At 42.5% G+C, this 26,980-nt stretch overlaps 1 protein-coding gene across 5 annotated transcripts in view; it reads left to right on the forward strand.

Annotated features, from left to right (window-relative positions):
- STN1 (STN1 subunit of CST complex) overlaps positions 1-26,611 on the forward strand; it is a 41,795-nt gene extending 15,184 nt beyond the window's left edge. For 3 of the 5 annotated variants that reach the window (XM_028098960.1, XM_028098955.2, XM_028098959.2), the window contains exons 5-10: positions 4,868-5,035; positions 5,771-5,885; positions 8,032-8,206; positions 13,345-13,467; positions 16,522-16,594; positions 25,817-26,611. In XM_028098960.1, coding sequence (XP_027954761.1) covers positions 4,868-5,035; positions 5,771-5,885; positions 8,032-8,206; positions 13,345-13,467; positions 16,522-16,594; positions 25,817-25,977 — 815 coding nt within the window. In that variant the 3' untranslated portion in view covers positions 25,978-26,611. The remainder of the gene's footprint in view (positions 1-4,867; positions 5,036-5,770; positions 5,886-8,031; positions 8,207-13,344; positions 13,468-16,521; positions 16,595-25,816) is intronic. The other 2 variants (XM_028098958.2, XM_028098957.2) reach the window with 2 other exon arrangements.
- Positions 26,612-26,980: the final 369 nt, after the last annotated feature.

The raw sequence follows: 26,980 nt of genomic DNA on the forward strand, positions 1-26,980 counted from the left end.
GTGTTTCTTTCTCCCATCTTCTCTGGTGCTCACTTCCTGCCGAGCCTGCAGGAGCGTGACTAGGTTGCTGGGAGTTTGAGCATTTCCTTTTTACCGTGGTAGTTATTAATGGAAGTCAAGATGTTTTAGCCTAATTGCCAGTGAGGTCAGAATCCCCATGCTCCAGGTGTATCCCTTGACCAAAGAAGGTTTTGGAGATTTTTACTTTTCTGTGATTGCCACTAACTTCTGTGCTCCCATGATCCACATTTTCTGAAATCTCAAAGATGTCAGAAATTCTAAGATTGATGAGAAGGTAAAATAGGATTCCTTTGAAGTTAACCACTGAATAATATAAACTGAAAAGAAACTTTTGTTTCTTAATGATTTTATTTCTTAGTGTGTGATCGAGTGAGTGAGGGAGAGCATGAGTGGGGGCGGGCAGAAGGAGAGGGAGAAGCAGACCCCCCGCTGAGCAGGGAGCCCGATGCGGGACTTGTTCCCAGGACCCTGAGATCATGAACTGAAGGCAGATGCTTAACCAACTGAGCCACCCATCTGCCCAAAAAAGAAACTTTAAAATTGTATGTTGAACACATTGACTATAACTGAAACAGCATTTGGAATTCCTTGAGTACATTTTAATAGGCCTTAGGTAGTTTTTTTAAGTTAAGTTCATAATAAAAAAATACTGGGCAATACTGGTGATCATTTTTGGTTCTAGAGAAGCTACAGCAATTGGGACCTTGTCTTTCTGTTTGGCAGCATACACAGTGGCACATGAAATACTGTCTGGTGTCTGTCTCCTTGGGTGATACACGGTGTCTTTCGTCTCTGCCATTACCTGCCAGAAGCTCAGCTTTCTACTTTGACTATCCTGACAAACGGAATGCTCCTTGGCTTAATTTTCTGTCGTATTTACATTTAGAACTTGGCCATCAGTTTCCTATAACTTCAGTGTTCCGTTTCCTAATTTGGGAACATCTTAATCATTGCCACTGCTTTGCTTGGGATGTTTTGTAGATTAAAAAAAAAATTAAGAATGACAGCAGATTTTTTTTTTTTTAGATTTTATTTATTTGACAGAGCGAGAGCAGGAACACAAGTAGGGGGAAAGGGAGAGGGAGAGGGAGAAGCAGGCTTCCTGCTGAGCAGGGAGCCCGATGCAGGGCTCCATCCCAGGACCCTGGGATCATGACCTGAGCCGAAGGCAGATGCTTAATGACTGAGCCACCAAGATGCCCCTGACAGCAGATTTTTATGCAGCTGTTTCAGAGGCAAGACATAAGCCTATAGGGACAATCAGATAATTGAATTTTCATATATGTCTAGGGTATTAAAATCATTTGCAGATTTATGGTTTTTGTGTCATCAAACCTTCAATCAGAGGGTGTCGTTTGAATATATGTCCTTGTTTCAGGCTACGGAGCAGCAGACTTTTTCTGTACAAGGTCAGATAGTAAATGTTTTCTGCTTTGTGGGCACTCTGGTCCACACCACAACTGCTCAGCTCTGCCATAGTAACACAGAAGCAGCCACACACGGTACATACAGTAAAGTAAAACTTTATTTACAAAAACAGGTTGTGGGTAGATTTGGCTGTAGCTTGCAGACTCTTGTTTTAGACATTGTTTTAATTTTCAAAATCAACTTTTTTTTTAAAGAATGACATTAGGAATATCGTATAACTCTTATATTTAGTAATTTTTTAGAGAAAATGTCTACTGATAGTAAGATTTTAAAAATATTTGTAAGTAGATGAATAATTGAATAGTCACAGTGGGTAGCCTTAATTGGAAATTGCTTTGAGAATAAAAAGAGAGGGTAAGAATACAAGGAAAAAGCCCAAAAATGATTCTCGTCGTGCTATATATGAAGTGAGATTTTTAAATTATTCCCGACTAGCCCATTCTCTCCTTTTCATTTAATTGCCCTCAGTTTAAAAGCTTTCCCCTGGAACGTGGCCAATGGAGACTAATTTTTTTAAACAAAATTCAGCCTGAGTCAAAATCATGTTGCAGTCCGTTAAGGTAATTGAGAATAAGCTATTAACTCCTATAAATGTCCTGTTGCATGTACCATTTAGACTAGCTTATGAGAAAAGTTAAGGAAGCCTGGCCCTTGATACTAGAACTTTAGAGGGGGTTTATCTTTCCATCGTGGAATAGGCTACTTAAAATGAAATTCCGTCAGGCTCCAGCCATCTCATTAGATTCACCAAATTACAGAGCTTGAGCCTTTCTTCCGGCAGTTTGGCTCACCCTTTCAATGAAAGCTGGGCCTCATTCTCAGACTGGCCGCCAGTCTGATCATTTCAGCAGTGCTGTAGGAAACATTTATTATGACATGTTTTAAATTCAGCCTAAGGACAAGGCTTGAGGGGACAGGAACACAGATGGAATAACCTTTTAAAAAGTAACACCTGGGTATTTTCTGAAGAAAGCCGGTCAGCTGAATACCATTAATGCCGATGGTGTTCTAGATTCCTAGGTGTTGGTGCTCCGTGCTCCCTAGGTTGCTATTTCCCCTGATAGAGTAGATGGGGTAAAAGAAAAGTAATGCCATGGCACTTTACAAAGCCACAGTCATCTAAGTTGTATTAGATTAAAAAGACAATGTGATCAATAGGCTAATAGATTTGTTCATTCATTATAGGAACACTAAGTATATGAAGCCAGAAATAAAACAAGAGCAGGAAATATATCAGCATTTAACAAATGTTGTTGGCTCAGGTAGATAAAAATATTTTTGAAATATATCAGCATTTAACAAATGTTGTTGGCTCAGGTAGATAAAAATATTTTTAAAAGAGGTGACTCTGATCCGTATCTTCCAGCTTACATGATAATGCGAAGAAGATGGAGTTGTGTGTTTATGGCAGCAAATAATGGGATACACGTGTTAAACTCTGATAAGTCCCTAGCTGTTAAAGCCCCGAAAACTGTCATCAGTGACAGTGGGATAGACTAAACATGTTTTCAAACTTTTATGTAGTAAAATGAAATCCAATAAGCACAGGAAAGCAGTGGAATGGGGGAGTGGATGTAATTAGCAGAACTGATAGAGCTTCCCTACAAAAAGACATGAAGGATACATGGAATGCATAAGATGATTTCTCACACGTAAAGAAATGCAGAGAGCAGATCATCTTATATAAAAACACAGAGTCTGTCTGGCAGTTTAAAAGCAAAAATAAAACGTCATGGAATCATTACATATTTTTTAAGGTACTAAACATCCACATGGCCGAAGCTGGTGTAGGAGCTGTAAGCATGCGCCTTGACACCTTGTCAAAACAGAACAGTTTGATTGTTTCTTTCTGGCAAACATTCTTACAATATGTAATGAACTGTAAACCTGTTTTTACTTTTCTGTCCAGTAATTCCCAACAAAAGACCCCAAGGAAAACACAATAATTTTGTCTAGAGGGCTTCATTATTCATTTTTACAAATAGCTGACATTTATACACCATCTCCTGTGGATCTGACATCGTGCCAAGCTCATGATGTAAGGGTTAACTTAGAGCATGTGCAACAACTCTGTGTGTGAGGTGGGCTCTCTTGTTACCCCCAATTCACAGTTGAGGAAACTCTGGCGCCGTGAGGTTAACAGCCTGCCCACAGTCGCAGACCTGGTAGGAGGTGCGCGGAGATTTCAGCCGGGTCTGTCTGACTCCATTACCCAAGCGCTGACCTCTAAGCCCCATCCAGTGCAGGTGATTAAAGCTGAAATAAAAAATTACAAAAAGTGGGGAGAATGGGATATTTAATGAGACTATCTCATCACAGTGTGGTATATTAACATGCCAGTGCTCCATGATTTTTTAAAATGCTTGAGTTGTATAGATTCTGTGGATACATGTGTGTATCTGAACTTGAGCCAGGCAGAAAATCAGAACGTTGAATTGTTTACACACACTAGCTGTAACTGGAAAATACGAGTATGCTCACGGGGCAGGCAGCAGAGAATAAAGAATAAACAGGAAGGTGCTGGTGTCAGAGACCACCTGGGTTCAAACTCCAGCTTTGTTGCTAGCTAGTTGCTTTACTTTGTGCAAGTTGCTTGACCTCTCTGTCACGCAGTGTCCTCCTCTATAAAATGGGGCTAATAATAAATAGGTGTAGTTGTGAGGATTAGATGTGCTAATACATCATAAAGTCCTCAGAACAGCACCTATAGTACCCAAATATTCTCGGCTATGCTTCTTAGTATTTAACTAATACAATTTGAAATTAAACTTAAGTGATAGAAATTATTTAGAATTGAAAGTGCATTGGGTTATTTTCACCATGAAGTTGCTTAAGCTTTTAGTTTTAAGTGGTATGAGAATGTGTGTGTGTGTGAGAGAGAGAGAGAGAGCGCGATTACCCTAGTTTCCCAACAAAGATGAGAGGCGAGAGATTAGGGTGTTGAGTACCCAGGTGGGAAATCAGCCTAAGGCATATTCGCCTTCCCCATAAACAGAACTGCATATGGAGATCTGGGTCCCCTTTTCCCCTGTGCCAGACTTGTCTTCCTGCAAGGACACTTTAAAGGGTTGTTGAGAGCTGTTGCCACCAAACCCAGAATTCAGCTCAGAACCACATAGAGCCCTTTGAATGCACTGGCAATGCAGGAGCAGGGGAGAACATGTCGGAGCCCTGCCAGAACATTTTCACTTGGGTTACCAGGCCTCCTAGACTCTGTTCCCTTCAGCCTACTTTTGAATAATTACAGCTTATGCCTTCTGTTCAGCAGAGAATTTCAGAAGGGTGTGCAGATTTCTTACAGTAGAGCCGCTAATCAGAAGTAGAATGAATAGGGATCTTATGTTGGTCTCACCCCAAAACTGTCTCACACATGTGGTGGAGTGATTGTGTTATGCATTTGTCTCTTCTGGCCCTATAGCAACTACAGCTGCTGCAACTCTAGGGGAGCTGAACTTAACCTCACAGCTTAAGAAGCTGCAAGATACCATTGAGCGGAAGACAAAGATAGAAATTGGGGACATTATCCAGATCAGAGGTTATGTCCACACGTACAGAGAGGAACGAGAGATTCGTGTCACTACTTATTGTAAGCACAAGTTATCTTTGCCAAATTGGTTGTTATTCTGGGTGTGTGTCCAGTAAACTCTGGGTTAGCTGAAAGTCAAATGGCGAAAAAGTTCAGATAAAAAGATGTAACCCTCTGTTGGATGAAATTATATTTCATAACAGGCTTTGTTTAGAAAAGCAGCATTTTTAGCTTGATTTTGAAGAGCAGTAACTAGAAATGGGGGAAGAAAACAAATGATTTATTATATATATCTGGCAAATTTATTTGGGCCACATCAGAGTTTAAAGTACTTTGAAGTTCTATGTGTCAATCTATTTAAGGCAGAGTGTTCATATTCTTTAAAATGATGGCGATTTCTTGAATACCACTGAGTCCATTAACTTTGAAGGAAAGCAGCTAATTGGAAACAGCTATTTCCAATTAGCTGTTGATGAGTGATACGTTTTGCAGGACTCTGGCTGATTTTGGTTGGAAATCCCACGGATGGCCCCTGTTGTTTGCCATTGTAACAGATGAGTGCATGAGCGAATGTGCTTTCCCTGGTTCCAGTCTGCTGCCAGATGGGCCTGTGATGCTGAGGGCGTTGCATTCCCTCTCAAAGGATGACTGGGAACCATTTAGTGCATCTAGGATGTATGATCCTTGGGCACCCATAGGGAAGGAGACCCACTGGGTGCCTAGCAGCAGTTTGGACACGGGAGAGAGCTGATCTCACTGTAATTTCTATGGCATGTTTTCCCCATGGCTTATTAGATAAAGTGGAAGATCCCGTGTGTAACATTCAAATCGCGAGGATGCTTGAGCTGCCCAGTATCTACAGGAAAGTTTATGACCAGCCTTTCCGCAGTCCAGCCCTAGAGCAAGAAAGGTAAGCTGTGGCCTCTCACTGCTAAAGATGTATTGATGGCAGTAAGCCAAGCAGCGGGAGCCCAGATGCTGGGGTAGGCCGGGGTTCAAATCCTGAGCTGTCCACACTCATGGAGGGGCTCTGGGCAAGTCCACTTTCTCCCCATGTGGCTTCATTTTCTTACCTGCAAGGTGAAGATAATAATAGTACAGATATTCTAAGGTTCTTGTGAGGAAAGTGTATGTGTAATTGGAGTCCCTGGAGGAGTGCAGGGAGAGAGAAAATGTATTTGAAGAAATAATGGATGAAGTTTTTCCAAGTTTGATGAAAACTGTAAATGCACAGATCCAAGAAGCTCAGTGAGCCCCAAGGCAAGAAAGCTGCCATGAAACCTCACAGTCAAAATACTACACAATGACACATTATAACAAGAAACTGTAAAAAATGTTACCCATCATTTCCAACCGGGATGATTTTACTTTCTCGGGATGATTTTACTTTCTCATGTGTGGGGGGGGTCCGGGGGCTACAGGAGGACTAAGAATACCTGCATACTCATTAGTGTCTGCATCAGAGGACTCTGAGCGGGGGCAGAAAACCAATAATAGCCTCTGCCTACGGGTGGGAACTGCAAAGAGGATAGAAAGGAGACTTCACTGTGTACCCTTTAATTTTTTTTTTTTTTAAAGATTTAAAGAGGGAGAGGAAGAGAGAATCTGAACCAGACTCTGCACTGAGCAGAGAACCTGATGCGGGGCTCTATCTCAGGACCACGAAATCACAACCTGAGCCAAAAGCAAGAGTCGGCTGCTTAACCGACTGAGCCACCCAGGCACCCCCCCCCACTTTAATTTTTTTAACATATATATATTATGTATTCAAACAATGTAGGTTAAAAAAACCCAAACTCTAGACCTGTAGAAAGTAACAAAGTGGAAGTTCCCAATTTTCCTGCCTCAGTACCATTACCCCAAGGTTGCCACCATTCATAGGTTGATGCGTATCCTTTTAGACATTTTTCTTCTGTGCATATACAAGCATGAACATTCACCCATATATTTTATGGGTTGTCATTTGCTTTCTTTCTTTTTTTTTTTTAAAGATTTTATTTACTTATTTGACAGAGACACAGCGAGAGAGGGAATACAGCAGGGGGAGTGGGAGAGGGAGAAGCAGGCTTCCTGCTGAGCAGGGAGCCAGTGCGGGGCTCGATCCCAGGACCCTGGGATCATGACCTGAGCCGAGGGCAGATGCTTAATGACTGAGCCACCCAGGCGCCCCGTCATTTGCTTTTTAATAAAAATGGAAACAGTTTATATACTATTCTGCAGCTTAACTTTTTTTCCCAGATCTTTCATGAATATTATAGCTGCTATGGTCCTGCCTCATCCTTTTAAATGTGCTCACAGTGCTCACTGTACGAATTGCCATTTATGTCAAAAACAAGCGTTATTATTGAACAGACCCATTACCAGAAACAGTATGGTACTGACATAAAAATAGACACACAGTTCAGTGGAACAGAGTAGAGGGCCCAGAAATGAATCCACGTTTATGTGCTCAATCTATAACAAAGGAGGCAAAAATAGACAATGGGGGAAGGTTTAAAAATCCTTTTTAAAAAATCAAAATATTAAAAAATTACAAATAGAAATACCATATGATCCAGTAATTCCACTAGTGGGTATGTACCCAAAGAAAACAAAAACACTAGTTCAAAAAACACCTCCGTGTTTATTGCAGCATTATTTACAGGAGCCAAGATAATGGAAACAACCTAAGTGTCCATCAAAGGGGAGGAGTGTGGGGAGGGTGGGGATGGACAAAACGGGTGAAGGAAAGTAGGAGATACAGGCTTCCAGTTATGGAATGAATAAGTCATAGGGATAAAAGATACAGCACAGGGAATATAGTCAATGGTATTATAATAGTATTGAATGGTGACAGATGGTAGCCATACTTGTGGTGAATGTAGCATAGTAATGGACTTGTCAACTGCTATATTGTATACCTTAAATTAATTTAAAATTGGGTGTCAGCTATACTTCAATCAATCAAACAAACGTCAATATAGTGTCACATTTTCCAGCTGAATTTCTGTTTTATGCACACTGAAAAGAAACAGAGGTGATAGTTTTCTGCAGGGCTTTTAAAAACTTTCCCCCAGCAGCGATCCAGGTGCCCTGGACCTTGCCAATCTCACGTGTTTGCTGAGTGAAAGAGCCAAAGAATTCCTCGTGGAGAACAAAGTGCAAACCTTTTACCAGCAGGAATTAGAAATTGTGGAATCTCTGCTGTCCCTTGCCAATCAGCCTGTGATTCACAGTGCCGGCTCTGAGCAGGTAAGTGCTGCATGCCCATGTGAGCATTCAGGTCCCCTGTCCCATATCTGTAGCTCAAGGGTATGGGTGAATAGGACTGTGGCATGAACACTCAGAGGGTAGACCCAGGGAATAGAGGTTCTGGTTCTAGTCCATGTTTCTCCTCTGGAAAGGTCACTGACCACTAAGAATTTGAAATGAGAATGCGCCTGCCCTTTTGTCCTCCTCATTTAATCTCAGTAAACTTAATCTTTGGGTAGGGTAAAAAAGTAGTTTAAGGTTCATACTACTTCTTAGTATTCACTGAGATGGGTATTTAATCTCAGCAGGAGCCAAATGAGAGGGAAATAAATGAGAAGAGGTAATTATTTTTCCAAGATTATTCAGCAAGAGGATTCTTTTTTTTTTTTTTTAAAGATTGTATTTATTTATTTGACACAGAGAGAGAATAAGCACAAGCAGGTGGAGGGGCAGAGGGAGAGGGAGAAGCAGGCTTCCCGCTGAGCAGGGAGCCCGATGCGGGGCTTGATCCCAGGACCCTGAGATCATGACCTGAGCTAAAGGCAGACGCTTAACCGACTGAGCCACCCAGGCGCCCCCAGCAAGATGATTCTTGAACCAAAGTTTTTAATGACTTGCTCTCTCTTCGTCAAAATAAGGTTACCTTATTAGGATTTGAATAAAGACCAAGTTGTGTTCAGTCTATTTTATAAGTAAAAATTTCTAGGAGCAATCAAATCATTTCTTACTCGTCTGGGAAAGAGCTGTCCCTTTTCCCCCTCTCATGTTACAGGTGACCTTAAGTTGTTTGGTGTTTATTTATTTGCTTGGAATTAAGAGTTATTTGAAACTTTAATTTTAGGCTTTCCCTTTCATTGCAATTCTCAGGTTTTTTGTTGTTGTGACACCATTTATTTTTATTTATTTCATTTATTCCACGAGGGAATGATCTCTGCTGAAATGTCACCTTCTTGCCCTCCCCGTTTTTGCTCTGATAGCCACCTGCTTCCTCATTGTGTTATCACCCGTTTTCATACCTCAGGATATCACTGGTATCTACTTGTTTGCCTACCTGTTCCTCTGCCAGAACTTAAATTTTACAAGGGCAGAGGTCTTCTCCATCTTGTTCTTTGCTCTCTAGAACCATGGCCTAGGACAGGGCTGCCATAAACTAAGTTCTTGATTATTTTTTGGTTGAAGGAATGAATAGTTTTTAAAAATTTAAATAGTCCCCAAAAGTATCTAGTTAAAAGTAAGTTTCCTTCCCATCCTCCCTCCTACCCTCTTTCCCCAGAGACAAGCTCCATTACTAGTCTCATGAGTACCCTTCTGAAGAGAGTCTGTGCATTTATAAACTAGGAGTGGTTCTAGCCCCCCCTTTTCTTCCACAATTGGTAGCATGCTAAACCCTGATCTGTGCCTAGCTTTCCACTGAACTGCATGTCTTAGCCTTTAGCCATACATACGGATTTGCCACTCTAATAATCTTTTGTTACGTGTACCATAATTTATTTAACCAGTCTCTCCATTTCTGGACTGTTTAGAAGTTTTCCGATCTTTTGTCATTACCAGCAGGGCTGCCGTGAATACCTTGTTAGGTAACATAAGTTACTCGTGATTCTAGTGGAACAGACACCAGCTCCTCATCCTGATCTCCTAGGCGATGGCCACTGGGTCTCAGTTTCGTTCACGAACCTAATTATCTCCTGCTGGCCGCAGGCTGTGTGCCCGGTGACCCGCGATGTCATTCGCAGAGACGGGAATAGCGTGTCCGGGGACGCCCAGGTGGAGAGGGCCCGGACTAGCCGCTGCCTTCGGCCCTCCTGGGCTCCTTCGCGGGTGGGGTTCTGCAGCTGTCCGCGAGATTAAGCCTCCTCCCATTTAGTCGTTCAGAGGCGGCTCACCACCAAGTTAGCCTCCTAGCACTTGTGACCACTCTGTCGGCCTGTTGGGAAGGAAACTGAAGCTTAGCGAAGACCACATTATTCCCGTGAACCCACTCTTCTGTAGGAGCCGCAATTAAGTAGAGAGACTTTGAGGATTCTCTGAAGGCTCCTCCATTCAAAACGACCATGGGGAACTTTTGGCATGACGTCTTTTTGAAAATGCTCAGAGCAGAAACTTGTTGTCTGCCCAGTCAGGTATGTTTAAAGAGAAATGAATGTGGCACTTTGTTTTGTCTTTGGAAACTTTTTCCCATCAATTATGAATTATTCCCTCACACGACTGTGGTTGGGGAGGTCAGCATCATTAAGTTGAATTCTGCTTAATAGAGCCTAGGAGACTAAGGATACTTTACAGTGATGGTGAAACCCTAGATCATTTGGCACTTTCTGTTGTCATACAGATGAAAGCTTCACAAAAAATCATTGTGATAGTGTTATATAGTTTAGAGGCCAGGGGAGAGAGGGTTTGAATGTCATCCCCCCGCCTTTTTCCGTAGTGGCCCTTCTTAGCAAATTCAGAAACATGATAAGCAGACCTTGCAAAACCATTGTTTCTTTGACAGCTGGATAAATGTAGAGTTTGTTTGAGAATGAAGACTATATATATATTTCAGAGATCCACCCAGTTCCTGACCTGTGGCTGGGAGAGGCCTGCTCAGGCTCAGCATGTTCAGCCAGTCACTGTTTCTCTGTGCAGTTTCAGTTTCCCGAATCGGATGAGCCTTGTCTTTAAAAAAAGACAAGAAGGACACAAATCCCAGGCCAAGCCAAGCTGCTGGCTAGCAGAGATGATTGGAGGCCTTCCCCCGAGACTGTATCATTAGAACCAGTAGCGAGATACGTTTTGCGGCCAGCCGGGGCAAATGTTTTTGGAAAGGAAGTTTCACATACTGTTTATATTCGCAGAGCTTTTTCTGTTGGGTCCTTCTTGTTCACAGCTGAAACTGTGCTTTTAATCTCACGGTCCTAGCACACTGTCCTTCTGCTCCCTGAGCTTACAGAAATCTGGGAAGAGGAACTGAGCTTTTTGTGTGGTCTGGGGATAACCAGGAGTCACTTCTAATGATGGCAGTAATCATGCAACAATCATTTTTAGTCTCCGGTTTATTTCTATCTTGGTAAGAGCCATAACAAACTCGACCCTTAGGATCCTGATATTAAATTTACTGAAAAGATGAATTTCCTTAGAATTGTGAAGATTAAGTGGCTTTAACTGTTTCATGGGAGAGTCTATTTTGGGTTGATTGTGCTTCCCCTAATAAATACAGTTTTCCGTGAAGCCCCCAGAACACAAGGCTGTGTGACTGAGTATTGCTAGGTGAGTTGTTTATTCTAAACACGCTCACATAGGTTTTCTGCCCGTGGGAGTCATCACATAGTTCTTGGCCTTATTCTGCCTTCAGAGAACGGATGCTGTCATAACTTGGAATGTTTGTCAATTTTCAGGCCATAATGTTCTAATGACCAGGTGCCCCAGCTTATTGACTATTAATTTAATTAAGAGTTTTAGATCACGATCCTGGAGTCCTGGAATCGAGTCCCGCATCGGGCTCCCTCCTCAGCAGGGAGTCTGCTTCTCCCTCTGACCCTCCCCACTCTCATGTGTTCTCTCTCTCTCACTCATTCTCTCTCTCTCTCAAATAAATAAATAAAATCTTTAAAAAAAAAAAAAAGTATTAGACTGTCCTCTTCAGCCCAGGGGAGCGTTTTGAAATATCACTAGGATCCATTAGATTAAAACAATGCCTCTTTGGAAGGCCTTTTCTAGAAAGAGAGGATTTCTTTAATGATGCAGTGGTCAATGCTTGAAGCCATTTGGGGGTTTCTTTCCTTTCCCTATCACGTGCAGGAAATGTCATCAGCAGATCACAAGCAGGCTCTCTCTTTCAGTATCTGTGGGTACTGTCCCAGATAGACTTCATCAACATTTTTTTTAAAGATTTTATTTATGAGAGAGAGTGAGAAAGAAGAGAGAGAATGAGTGGGGGAGGGGCAGAGGGAGAAGCAGACTCCCCGCAGAGCAGGAAGCCCAGTGAGGGCTCAATCCCAGGACCCTGGGATCATGACCTGAGCCTAAGGCAGACGCTTAACTGACTGAGCCACTTGGGCGCCCCTTCATCAGCATTCTTCATTAGGGGTAGTACTTTGCCTTCAAATGCTTTTTTAGAAGCTTTGCCTTGTTTCTTTGGTGTTGTCATCCTTTAAGTATCTTGACAACTTTCTGTCACATTAAAAGTGGTTGTGTACCTTAAAGGACAGTTGTTCACTACTTTGTTTCAGAAATGGACTGAAAATCCCCAATGGAATAATAAAAAGGATACCTCCTCTATAATGGGATATTTACTTCCCATTCATTACACAGATATCTCATTAGTTACCCACTGTGTGCCCGGGAGGAGGTGGCCAAGTTGAAATAAAGTCCCCAACTCAGTAAGCTTACAGTTTAGTTAACCATGGTGGGACATACCTGAAGGCCCAGCTTCCTTGGGAACAAGAAATAGGGTGAACTGGTAACTGGGTAAACCCGTGTCTTAGAGGAGAAGTACTGAAATTGAGGAGATAGAAAACTGAGAGCAGCAGAGGTTCCTTTCCATGCGGTCTGGGACCCCTCCGCCTTCAGCCCCGTGGACCCGCCTCGGACAGACAGGTCTCCATATGGCTGTTTGCCTCCATTTAAAATAAGGAGACTACTTAATACTTTGTACATCCTAGAATCCCCAACTTTATTTCAGTATGTGTAAAATTCTCTGAAGTCCTTAGGAAGAGATTATATATAGCCATAATTTTAATGAAAAAACTGAGCTAATAAACATGTACAGTGTTTTGGCTCTGAATTAAAAAAAAAAATCAAAGATTATCTTTTTGTTAAGGAAACTAATTCTACCAAAAGCAGCATGGGAATAGAAGTAATTTTAAATGTTCAAGACATACAAACTACATACTCCAAAGATTGTCTTCTTGATTTTCCATTTCATACTGTAAAATCGAACCAAATCACAACTAGGGTATGGAACAGTTACCAAGCGCGATCCTACCAAGGCCAACTTCCCAGGCCTGTTTAAATACCATCCTGCTAGGCCGCACACCTGGATCATTTTGACTCAGCAGAGAAAAAGCCTGTTGGGTGAATTCATAAACCAGTTGGTCCAGGGAGTTACTCTTAGATGCTGTAAGATGGGACTTAACTTCTTTTTCTTTTTCTTCTTCCTACAGGGGGATTCTAAGAATGACACCACTTCCAAGGCAATTCATAGTATATTTAAGAATGCAATACAGCTGCTGCAAGAAAAAGGTTTTGTTTTCCAGAAAGATGATGGTTTTGATAAGCTATACTATGTAAGAGACCTGCAACTTTATTTTTTTTCCTTCAAAGCTTCGATCACTATATTCATTTGTTAGGAATACCTGTTTACTATTTTTAAAATTCATTAAGGACGTTCATAAAATAAGGAGTGAAAGTCAGCCCTTCTCTTTCCCCAAGGTGCCATTTCTTTTTAAAGATGTTATTTATGTATTTTAGAGAGCACAAGCGGGAAGGGGCAGAGGGAGAGGGAGAAAGAATCTGAAGCAGATTCTGTACTGGGCGCAGAGCCCAACGTGGTGCTTGATCCCATGCCCGGGAGATCACGACCTGAGCCAAAACCAGTCAGACACTTAACCCGCTGAGCCGCCCAGGCGCCCGCCCCCCACCCCAGTTGCCATTTTTAACAGTATGTCCTTCTAGACACTTACTGTGCATTTACAAATGTACACATATAGATGCTTCTGTGGCTTTTTTGTTTTCCCCCCAAAAGTGATCATCCTGCAGATCAGGACTTCTCAACCTTAACACTGGGCCAGATGGTTCTTTTGCTGTGGGTGGCTTTTCTTTGCATTGTGGGAGGTCTAACAGCATCCCTGGCCGTCAATTACTAGAGAGCAGTAGCAGCCCCCTGAATTGTGACAACCAAAAATGTCTCCGGACATCGCCAGGTGTCCCCTAGGGCAGTTGAGAACCACTGCTGCAAATAACGCCTGGCAGTTTTGGGGGGTGGGGTACCAAAACAGCACATCACAGGCATCTTTCCATTTTAGTACTTATAAGTCTCCCTCAATCTTTTTGGCCTCACATGGTATTATGGGTTCTTGCCCTACACTTCTAACCCCTTCTTTCTGGTGGACATCGATGTTGATTCTGAGTTTTGCTCTCACAGATAGTGTTGCTGTGACTACCTTTGTGAATTCACGTAAGCATTTCTGTAAGATTTGCTCTTAAAAGAGGAATTGCCAGCGCAAAGGGCATGTATCTTTAAGCATTTGGTCAGCACAGTCTGATTGACCTCCCAGAAGGCGATACTCACTGACATTCCCACCAGGGGTACAAGGGCCTGCTTGCCTCATACTTTCAGAGTTAAAGTTTCACCTCTTGCTGCCTACCTTTAATACTTGGAGGAGCCGTGCTTTCAGTGAAAATGGGCTTACTCGTGACCGCTGATATTAGCAGCGTAGATGTGGCTTCAGTCACAAGTGATTCTCCTAGAGGCAGGTCAAAATTCCGAGGAATCCCAGAAGTCTCACTCTTTACAGACATGATTCTGGAGGGCAATCTTTCCTTAATAGGACATTTTCTTGATGTTGGGTTACTCTAGTGATTCCGCATTTGAGAGAGTTTTTTTAAATTAATATATGTTTTAAATACTATTTGAGTAAAACTTTTAAGTTTTTTGTTTTTTTTTAAATTTTATTTTTAGGTAATCTCTACACCCAAGGGATGCCTGGGTGGCGTAGTTGGTTAAGCATCTGTCTGCCTTCAGCTCGGGTCATGATACCAGGGTCCTGGTATCGAGTCCCACATTGGGCTCCTCACTCAGCGGAGAGCCTGCTTCTCCCTCTGCCTGCCACTCCCCCTGCTTGTGCTCCCCCTCTCTCTGACAAAATAAATAAATAAAATCTTTAAAAAAAAAAATCCCTACACCCAGTGTGGAGCTTGAACTCACAACCCTGAGATCAAGAGTCACATGCTTCACCAGCTGAGCCAGCCAGGCACCCCAGTTTTGTTTTTGCTTCTTTAAAATACTACACCCAATGTGGGGCTTGAACTCACTACCCTGAGATCAACAGTTGCATGCTCTACCCACTGAGCCAGCCAGGGGTCCCTGAGTAACTTTTGAAAAGGGTGTTCTAGTCTCTGTACAGATGAGTGCAGACCACCTCCTCCTGCTGGAAAGGCCTGGTAAGGTTGGAGAAGCCTATGCTGGGCAGCTCCCCTTCCCATGCCTCCCCAACCCCTCCCATATCCCCCCCCACCACCACCGTCTGAGACTCTGGGTTGGCCCCCTGTGTCTGTAAAACGTGGCTTTTCCTGGGCAGCAGCCAGGGCTGAGGTGTGGCAGGGCTAGGGCACTTCCTCCTGTGAATCAGTGTGAGCTGGAATGGGTGATCAAGCAGTAATAGCTCTTTTCCTCTGCAGAACCATCCCCCTTCTCTCCTCCCTTCCACCTCCTGCCTGGGCTGTAGGTTTCTGTTTTCTCGGGGAAGTAGTTGTCACAGTGATGTGGATACTTCTGTTTGTGTAGCGCTTTCCTCCTTCAGCAGCTCTCACTCCCATTACCTTAGTTGATCTTCACAATAACCTTGTGAGTCAAGATCCCCATTCGTCCTAAAGTCTGGTCACACAATTCCTGATACATGTGTTTGTTTGCATGCTTTTTTTTTCCCCCTTCCTCTTTTCCTTCCTTCCTTCCTTCCTCTCTCTCTCTCTCTCTCTCTCTCTTTTTCTTTTTTTTGTTTTCAGATTTACTATGGAACATGAAGGTAAAACGCAGATGGTTACTTGGCTTCCCTCTTACTGGAGCCGGTTGAGAAAGGAGCTTAGTTATGTTTGCCTTTGAGACAGAAAGTGTTTCTGTAGATGAGCTAGATGTACTCTCTTGCTAGCTTTTCCTGACAGTTTTTATTGCATTTGTTTTTCTTTGGGGTTAGGAGAAAGAAGAATACTAATGAGACATGAGACAGGTATCAGGGCCCAGAGGAAGGAGCCCTGGTTGGAGATCGAGACTTTGATCACTTGTGGCTCCCTTCGAATATAAAGATGAGTAAGAGAAATGAATGTATTTGAGAAGAAAGTTGCTCCTTAAAAGTACAGAATTTCAGTTTTTCTTGACATCATGGTCCAGGAAACCACCTTCCAAGGGAGTATGCCTCCAGGCCGACTACAAAGCAATGAGCTGCCGAGGGACAGAGCTGGTTTGACAATAGGCCAAGTATCAAAAACTCTCTTGTTGGTGTAGGGATGGTAATTACTGTGGAATTTTTAGAAACTATCCTAAATACTAATCTGGGAGTCTGGGTGACGCAACCACTTCCTTCCTTAAGAATGCTGTATTCCCTGGTCCTGTTTTTCCCATTTAGGTAACCAGAGAAGACAAAGAACTGCACAGAAAGATCCACCATATCATTCAAGAAGACTGCCAGAAACCAAATCGTAAGTGGTGGAATGTACATGTATGTGGTGCCTTGGTGCACTGGAGGGGGATGTTCCCTCCCAGAGAGCACTGGATGGAGAGTCAGGAGACCCGGGGCTTTCCCCACTAGTGACTTGGAAATATGATTGGTCCAGACACCTGCCGTCTCTGACCCTCAGTCTCTTCTTCTGTACAGTGAGCGTTAGACTCTCACAGTTGTTCTGACCTTAGCTTCATGTACGACTTGACCCTGGAGCTTCTTTAAACATGCAGTGCTCAGGTCCCAGCCCTGGGGATGCTGATTCATTAGGGGCTGGGACAGGAGCTGGCCAGGGCAGCGTCTCAGGTGACTGCAGTACAGTGAGGTAAGCCACCAGGCTAGGACTTTTCTTCACCTTCCGGTTCTCATGTTCTCTCTGATTTGTCTTCTTCTACTCTTGCCCCTCATCTTTGAATGCAGACAAGGCAGTTTCCTCTCTTCTGCCATCAAGCCTTTCTGTGTTAGGAGAAATGGTTCTAGACATTACAGTTTATGCTTAGTGTAATTTAGTCATCTTGGAACCTGATAATTTGCAGAAGAAATGTTTAAATGCAGTTGGTTTTAGTGGAGTTAGGTCAGCCCCTAGTGGTTAGAAACTCAAACTGTAGCTAGTCTGACAACAGACATTACCATTTTCACACTAGTTAGAAAGAGAAGAAAGCACTACTCCTATCTTTAAATCCTGTGTAAACTGATCAGACTTCAAGGTGACTTTTCAAAGTCTGTCTTTTGTCAAACATATGCTGATAATGAATGTTGGCATTTGTCAACAAGGGAGGCTGGGAGAGAAGGGGAAAGACTTGTGAATGACTGCAGTTCTCCTCAGCCTGCTTGCTTTCTCTCCAGAGAAACCCACCCCCAGCCCTTTCAGCCCCTCCATCCCTGGGGCCTGGCCCTGGTCCAGGCTGAGTCAGCAGGCGGAGCTGGGCCAGGTCTCCGGCCCTGGTGTTTATGGTATGCAGCCCTACTTAGCCTTTAAGAACCCATGAGGTCAGATCCCAGAATGGTGTGACAACAGATCTTAAAATAAACTGAAAGCAGTCTGTTATTTTAATGCAGAATTTCTGGCTTTTGTTCACATCATTCAGAACAACAAGGATGAGTCTCCTTGAGTTGAGGGAGAACCTGTCCATCCACAATTTAGGGAGCTTTATAGAGCAGTGAACTGTGGAGTTCCTCAACCAAGAAGAGATAAGAGATGAGAGGCTGCTCCCCAGATAGACTCCCTGCACCCATCTTCCTCATTGGCCACCTGGCCAGATCCTTACTTTGATCTGCACTAGGAACAGGATGGATTGAAATAATCCCAGTGCCTGGTGAAGCGAATGAAAGGAACTCACACTGCATTTCTCAGGAGAGCCAAACTCCCTGTGGCCTGAGAGTCTGCAAAAGTGGCAGGTTTTCCTTCCCCTCCTAACCCCCAGACCTGCCCCAGCCCTGGTGAATGTGTGTGTCAAGGTGGACCCCCTGTGTCCCTCAGTCTGTATGTGGGGACCTCTGACAGCTATAAGCCAGGCCCCGGAACTAGGAAACTCTGAGGAGCTGAATTCTGGAGCATGAGGAACTGAGAATGCCGGGAAAAATACTTCGTAGGGACTGTCTTGGCATCTGTTGTGACCACTCGTCCTAGAAAATATCTGTGACATATATATATATATATTCTGAGTAATCATGTATGGACATGGTAAAAGTCAGACAGTGCAAAGTGCACACAGAAAATCAGAATCCCTCCCAGTCCCGAGCCCCAGGCTCTGTGTTCTCACGTCCAAAGCCAGTGGGTGTTACTAGTTTCCCGCCTGTCGTTCTAGAGAGGTTATATACACGTACAAGCATATTGGTGTAGTTAAAGCCCCACAAGTAAAGGTTAGCATACAGTACTCAGTGTTCCACACCTTGTATCTTAAATCTAACATTGGCTTCTAGAAGTCATTCAGCAGCAGCACGTCCAACACTGCCTCAGTCGTCTTAATACCACACAGGATTCCATTATACGTATAGATAGATCTTCAACCTCTCAATCATTCCTACTGGGCCTTTAGTGTGTTTCTGACCTTTTGTACAAAATACAGAATTGAGTTTTTCCTTATCAGGATGATCAGTAGGACGTAAACTCTTTAGTCATTTAGGAGTATTTCAGTAAACGGATAAACTTAGAATAAGGAAAGGACTATAAACCTGTTTTCAGTCCCTAAAGCACTGATCCTGGGCTTGTTCAAAGACCGGCAGCATGGCAGAGTTGTGAAGAACTGGGCTCTGGAGCCCCCTTGCCTGGGTTTGAATCCCAGCTCTGTCACTTTGTAGCTGTGTGACCTTGGGTAAGTCTGTGCCTCAGTTTCTTTTTTTTTTTTTAAGATTTATTTATTTTAGAGAGAGAGCGTGTGGGTGGGAGGAGGGGAGAGGGAGAGAGGGAATCTCAAGCAGACTCCCTGCTGGATGCAGAGCCTGACACAGGGCTCGATCTCACGACCCTGAGATCATGACCTGAGCTGAAATCAAGAGTCGGATGCTCAACCAACTGAGCCACCTAGGCTCCCCTCTTTTTTTTTTTTAGTTAAGTATAGTTGACCTACAATATTATATTAGTTTCAGGTGTACAATATAGTGATTTGACATTTATATACATTACAAAGTGGTCACCATGATGTCTGGTTATCATCTGTCACCATACGTAGTTATTAAAATATTCATGACTGTCGTCCCTATTCACATCGCTGTGACTATTTTATAACTGGAAGTTTGTACCTGTTAATCCCCTTCACCTATTTCATCCATCCCCTCACTTCCGTCCTTCCTCTCTGGCAACCCCCAGTTTGTTCTCTGTATTTATCCGTATTTATGAGTCTGTTTCTGTTTTGTTTGTTGGTTTTGGTTTTTAGATTCCACATATAAGTGACATCATATGGTATTTGTCTTTGTCTGACTTATTTCACTTAGCATAATACCCCCTAAGTCTACCCATTGTTGTCGCAAATGGCAAGATCTCATTATTTTTTATAGCTGAGTAATGCTCCATTGTATATGCACACCGTATCTTCCTTATTCATTCATCTATCGATGGACACTGAGGTTGCCTCCATATCTTGGCTATTGTAAATAATGCTGCAATGAATATAGGGGTGCATATATCTTTTACACTAGTATTTTCATTTTCCTCAGATAAATACCCAGAAATAGAATAGCTGGATCACATGGTATTTCTGTTTTTAATTTTTTGAGGAACCCCCACACTGTTCTGCACAGTGGCTGCACCGGTTTATGTTCCCACCAATGGTGCAAGAGGGTTCCCTTTTCTCCACATCCTCTCCAACACTTGTTATTTCTTGACTTTTTGATTCTGGCCATTCTGGCCATTCAGGTGTGAGGTGATATCTCATTGTGGGTTTGATTTGCATTTCCCTGATGATGAGTGATGTTGAGCATCTTTTCACGTGTTTGTTGGCCATCTGTGTGTCTTCTTTGTAAAAATGTCTATTCAGGTCTTTTTTGGGGGCACCTGGTTGGCTGAGTGGTTGGGTGTCTTGAGTTTGGCTCAGGTCATGATCTCAGGGTCCTGGGATCAATCGAGCCCCACGTCAGGCGCCCTGCTGAAGGGAGCCTGCTTCTCCCTCCCCCTCTCCTGCTCCCCCTGCTTGTGCTCTCCTTGCTCTCTCTCTCTGTCAAATAAATAAAATCTCTAGAAAAAAAATTGGATTGTTTGCTTTTTTGGTATTGAGTTATATGAATTCTTTATATATTTTGAATATTAACCCCTTAAAGATCTATCATTCACAAATATTTCCTGTTCAGCAGGTGCCTTTTTGTTTTGTTGATGGTTCCCTTTCTGTGCAAAAGCTTTTTAGTTCAGTCTACTCCCAATTGTTCATTTTTGCTTTCGTTTCCCTTGCCTGAGGAGACAGATCCAAAAAATACTGCTAAGGCTGACGTCCAAGAGTTTACTGCCTATGTTTTCTTTTAGAAGTTTTATGGTTTCAGGTCTTACTACATTTAGGTCTTTATTCCATTTTGAGTTTATTTTTGTGTATGGTGTAAGGAAGTAGCCCAGTTTCATTCTTTTGCATGTAGCTGTCCAGTTTTCCCAGCACCACTTATTGAAGAGACTGCCATTGTATATTCTTGCCTCCTTTGTCATAGGTTAAGTGACTATCTACACGTGGGTTTATTTCTGGGCAGTCTATCCTGTTCCATTGATATATGTCGGTTTTTGTACGAGTACCATACTGTTTTGATTACTACAGCCTTATAGAATAGTTTGAAATCTGAGGGCATGATACCTCCAGCTTTGTTCTTTTTCAAGATTGTTTTGGCTGTTTGGGGTCTTTTGTGGTTCTGTTTTTGTTCTAGTTCTTTGAAAAATGCTGTTGGTATTTTGATAGGGATTGCATTGAATCTGTATTTTGCTTTTGGTAGTATGGACATTTTAACAATATGAATGCTTCCAGTCCATGAACATAGAATGTCTTTTCCATTTATTTGTGTCATCTTCAATTTCTTTCATCAGTGTCTTATGGTTCTTAGAGTACAAATCTTTCATCTCTTTGGTTAAGTTTATTCTTAGGTATTTAATTCTTTTGATGCTATTATAAATGGGATTGTTTTGTTTTCGTAATTTCTCTTTCTGTTAGTTCGTTTTTAGTGTATAGAAATGCAACCAATTTCTGTATATTAATTTTGTATCCTGCAACTTCACTGAATTTATTAGTTCTAATGGATTTTTGGTGGAGTCTTTTGGGTTTTCTATATAGAGTATCACGTCGTTTGCAAATGGTAACAGTTTTACTTCTTCCTTAGCAATTTTGATGCCTTTTATTTCTTTTTTTTTCCTGATTGCTGTGGCTAGGGCTTCCAGTACTATGTTGACGAAGGTTTGCCTTATTGTCTTTATATGCAAAATGGGGATAATAATAGTACCCATATGATGGGTTGTTATGGGCTTTAAATACATTGGTAGAGTAGGAAGTACCAGCAATCTGTCTCTCCACTTAAGACAACAATTGCATCTGCCTAATGTAACTATGTTGGAACTCTGGAGTCTACTGAAGGCTTGCAACTTCCAGGGGAAGGCTTGGAGAGTAAATTGGGGATAATTTCAGTCAATTTTTAGCTTTTAGTAGCAGGTACCATTTCTTCAAGAAATGCTCAAGGGCATCCAATGTGGTGAAATGAAAGGACACTAGACAGTAACTCAGAGCCATGTGAAGAAATAGAGATCTCAGTAATGGTAAATACATGGACAATTATGAAAGCTAATATTTCATAACAATGGTTTATAACTTCACTTTTTGATTTCTGTATGATTTAAGAGGCTAATACGTTGTGAAAAAATAATTATTAGTCTACTTACATTATTGTAGCCTTGGTTTTTAATTCCACATTTTGTTTTCTATATAATTTAAGAGACTAATGAATTTGAAAGAATACTTAGTTTATGTTCTTGGGCAACACAGTGTGTAAAGATGTAATTTTGTGACATCAACAACCGAAAGATGTGGGGATAGAGCTATAAAGGAGCAGAGTTTTTCTGTGTTGAAGTTAAATTGGAATACATTCAAATTAGGATGCTGAGTAATCCCCATGGTAACCACCAAGAAAATAGCTATAGAATATGCACAAAAGGAAATAAGAAAGGAATTTAAACATTTCACTAAAAAAAAAATCAGCCAAACACAAAAAGCATTCAGTAATGCAGGAAACAAAGGACAAAAAGTTATAAGGCATATAGAAAACAAATAGCAAAATAACAAAAGTAAGTCCTTCCCACCCCCCCACCCCCCCAACAGTAATTAGTTTAAACCTAAATGGATTTAACTCTCCACTCAAAAGACAGATTGGCAGAATGGATTAAAAAAAACATGCTCCAACTCTATGCTGTCTACAGAAGCCTCACTTTAAGATCCAAAGACAAGTGGATTGAAAGTCAAAGGATGGAAAAAGATACCCTGTGCAAATAAAAGTAACCAACAGAGAGCAGGAGTGGCTATACTAATATCAGACAATACCAACTTTAAAACCAGAAAGTTTACAAGAGACTAAGAAGGGCATTACATATCATTAAAAGTTTCAATACAGCAAGAAGATACAGCGATTATAAACATTTATGTACCTAATGACAGACCATCCAAATAGATGGAGCAAAAGTTGACAAAATTGAAAGGAGAAATAAATAGTTCTACAATCATAGTTGGGGACGTCAGTACCCTACTCTCAATAATGGATAGAACAAGCAGACAGAAGATAAGTAAGGAAATAGAGAACTTGAACACTACAAGAAATAAGCTAAATCTAACAGACCTACACAAAACACTCTCTCCAACAGTAGAATACACATTCTTGTCAAGTGTACATGGGGCATTTTCCAGGATAGACCATATGTTAGGCCACTAATGAAGTCTCAGTAGATTTTTAAAAATTACCATACAAAGTATCTTCTCTGATCACAATCGGATGAAGTTAGAAGTTAGTGACAAAACTGGAAAATTTAACAAATGTGTGGATATTAAACAACACTCTTAACTAGTAAATCGAAGAAATCACAAAGGACATTGGAAAATAGCTAGAGATGAATGAAAATGAGACTACAACATACCAAAACTTAGAGATGCAGCACTAAAGGGAACGTTCTAGCTACAAACACATTAAAAAACAAGAGGGATCTCAAATCAAAACCTAACTTCTAACAATTTAAGGAACTAGAAAAAGAACAAATTAAACCCAAAGCGAGCAGAAGAAATTAGAGTAAAGATAAATGAAATAGAGAATAGAAAATAATAGAGAAAATGAAACCAGAAGTTGGTTCTTTGAAAAAATCAACACAATTGCCAAACCTTTAGCTAGAGGGACTAAGAAGAAAGGGAAAAGGCTCAAATTATTACTAAAATCAGAAATGAAAATGACATTAGTACTAGTTCTCCAGAAATAAAGGCTGTGAAAGAGTACTGTGAACAATTGCATGCTAACAAACTGGATAACCAGATGAAATGGGCAGGTTCCTAGAAACACAGAACCTACCAAGACTGAATCACAGAGAAAAAGGAAATTTGAGTAGAGCTATAACTAGTAAGGAGATTGCGTCAGTAACTAAACATCTCCCGACAAAGAAAAGCTCTGGACCTGATGGCCTCACTGGTGAATTCTACCAAACACTTAAAGAGGAACTAAAACCAGTCCTCCCCTTGTGACTGGAAGGGCCCTTGGTGAGCACCCTTCCCAAACAGCAGCATGGCCTTTCTGAAGAGATAGTTCAAGGCCTTCAGGGCAGTCAGGATCACTGCTTAGAGGAGCCCCACATATGTCCTCTGTAAGTCCTCTTGAGCCCTGAGCTTGGGCATGCAGGCCCTGCAGAGACGGATTAAAAGCCAGGCGGTAGTGAGAGTCCTAGTGCTGTGCTCCCTGTCTGCTGTGTGCAGACCCAGTTTGGTTGGAGCCCCTTTCCACCCTCCAGTATCACCCTTCTCAGGAAGAGCTGAAGCTGCTTTAGAGCAGGGACTAGGTTATGTGTGTCATCTTAGGTTATGGAGATGACAACAGAATCATAGTCATTCCCATGTAAGGAGCACCTGCCACGGGCCTCCTTTGATCCCCACAGCCACCGGTGAAGTAGGTGATTTTTCTCCCCATCTTACAGATGAGGAAACAGACCCAGAGACGTGAGCCACACTGCCTCTGTCGGAGCCAGTACTTGAATTTGGGTCTGGTGGCCTCTGGAGTCCGCTCTCCAACTGTCACTTGCTCCTCCTTGCTCTGCACTACACACGTAGTAGGTGTTCAGGAAGTCTTTATTGAATGAATGTTGAAGGAATAGCCTGGAAACCAGTGAAGGTGGCAAGTTTTTCAACAGTAACCCCAACTGGGAGGGATAATGAGTGGACAGGGCCACTAGAGGTCAGAATTTAGCAAGTCTCTGTTAGCTCTGGAGCATGGTTTGGGATATTCTCTGACCCTTAGAGCTGGAAAGAACCCCAGAGGTGCCCTCACCCCCTTTATAGTCCCTCCCCCTCCTCATTGGTGAGAAAACTCGGGCTCAGAGATGCTGTGAGTTGCCCAAGGCCACAGAGGTGCACCACCTCCCAAACCATGCTTTGCCCAACACCACGATACCACTTTAATCACCTTCCTGGAGCCTAAAGCATTTTGTTCTCTGAAAACAACCTTCGGTGACTGTGTGGCACAGCAGGTGTGCCAGATGCTGGGGAGACAACAGAGGGGCCAAGCTTGGCCCTGCATGGTGCTTGAAGTGAATCTGGGGAGGCTTTGTTTTCAGTAATGAGGTTTGACTGTGACTCCGAGTTACAAATGCATTTTACATCATGACCCAGTACATTATATTTACATATATATGTACATACACGTATAAAATGTATTTTATATATATAAATATACATATTTTAAGTATGTATGCATATATGAATATTTATATATATAAAAAGTTTCACAAAATAATACACTATAATGCAATGCATTTTGTAATTTCCTATTCCCGTCTTTCTTACTCTGTTGGTAAGGAAACAGTTGCTAATCACAGCCCATTATGTTGATTTCATGACCCTCCGTAGTGGTCAGAACGTCACCGTGCATTCCACTACTCTATATCATTGGTTTGAACTAGGAAAGAGGTTGCTAACCGTGAACTTTTATCATTGTATACCAAATGGTCTTGGGTTTTTTGGGGTGGAGGATAAGAGATTTCTAGAATACAACCATCGTAGACAGGACTGCTTGGAAGCCTAGGCAGAGAAGAATGAGAACAGATCTGTGGTCGGAATCCCTTCTCTAGGCTGTCACGTCAGTCAGGACTTAACGGGAAAGAACCTGGAGGCTGCCGTAAACCAGCTCTGCTCTCAGTCTCAGGAGGGCTCCCACCTGGAAAGCTATGGGTTCGGCTCTAATTGGTGCACTTATACATGTACCTGCACTAAGAAAAAAGATTAAAAAAATCCATTCAGTTACAGATAATCAATTATCAATTAGCAGCCCTTGGAGATTGAAGGCCTGAGTTCCTGAGCAGCGGGTCCACGTCATGTGGCTAAATAAGGGGCCTGAGAACAGGGCTTTTGTTTTGTTTCTGCTGGTAATCTAAACCAGTGCATCTCCAACTTTACTGAGCTTAAGAATCACCAGCGGATCTTGTGAAAATGCAGGGGCAGGGCCGCGGAGGGGGAGGAGGGTCTGACAGGTGTGCCAAGCTTAGCCAACTGCCTTTTTCCAGCAGATGCAGAGAAGGGCTGCCACTTTCAGCACATCTTGGCCTGTGCTCGCCTAAGTGTCAGCCCGGACCTGAGTGAAGGTGTGCTGCAGCAGGTGCTGGAGCTCCTGGAGGACCAGAGTGACATCGTCAGCACCACGGAGCACTACTACACTGCCTTCTGAGGAGAGGCCTGCAGATGGCGTGGGCGGGCCAAGCCAAGGAAGACAACGAGCAGGTGGTGGGTGCTCCCAGGCTCAGATTTGAAACATCACGCAGAGGCTTATAGGTCTGGCGGCAGTGATCTCATAATAAACTGTGAAATATGGTCCTTAAATGACCATATTTTAAGGAATGGAATTTGGCATAAATTCTGTAGGCTGCCCTCTAGCTGGTGTATCGTGGGATAAAGTAATTTATCTCAGCCATGACATAGAAGAAGAAAACCCTCCCTGTTGACCTCCTGCCTGGACTGGGTGTTGCTCTTAAAGCAGAAGGGAGGGAACACTGTTGGTGGCTGAATTGGTGTGTATGTGGCTTGAGGCTCTGTCATGGTAAAGGATGCCACATGGTAAAGTGAAGTGAAGAGCATCTAGCCAGATCACACAGACCTAAAACATTTGAAAACTTCAGACTATTGCATATGTTCTTGTAGGCCTCTCTCAGTGGTTAAGAACCTAGTGTAGGGAACTCCTCCTTGGATGAGTATCACTCACCTATGATTTCTATGGATCAAGTACCAGAGGTGGGTCCTGAGTCCTGGGATGAATGTTGTTTACAGACCCACCCAGAGATGGGAATAAATGGATCCAAGGCATGGCTCTGTGTTGGTCATTTTCCTTCTTTTCCTTTTTTTTTTTTTTTTTTAAGATTTTATTTATCTGACAGCACAGTAGGCAGAGTGGCAGGCGGAGGGAGAGAGAGAAGCAGACTCCCTGCTGAGCAGGGATCCTGACTTGGGGCTCCATCCCAGGACCCTGGGATCATGACTCGAGCTGAAGGCAGCTGCTTAACCGACTGAGCCACCCACGTGCCCCTTTCCTTCTTTTCCTTATGAACTAAGAGGTGTCTCAGTACATTTCCCTACACTTGATATACGTGACTAAAAACATTCTCCTTTAATGCCCTGAAGTCCTTGGAGGCTCTCAGCCAGTTGCCTGGCTGGTAGACATTTTCAAGGTCACCACT

This window comes from Eumetopias jubatus, unplaced genomic scaffold (genome assembly GCF_037043125.1).
Source record: "Eumetopias jubatus isolate StellerSeaLion01/CBP00866 unplaced genomic scaffold, mEumJub1_p1.0 scaffold_17, whole genome shotgun sequence".
Lineage (NCBI taxonomy): Eukaryota > Metazoa > Chordata > Mammalia > Carnivora > Otariidae > Eumetopias > Eumetopias jubatus.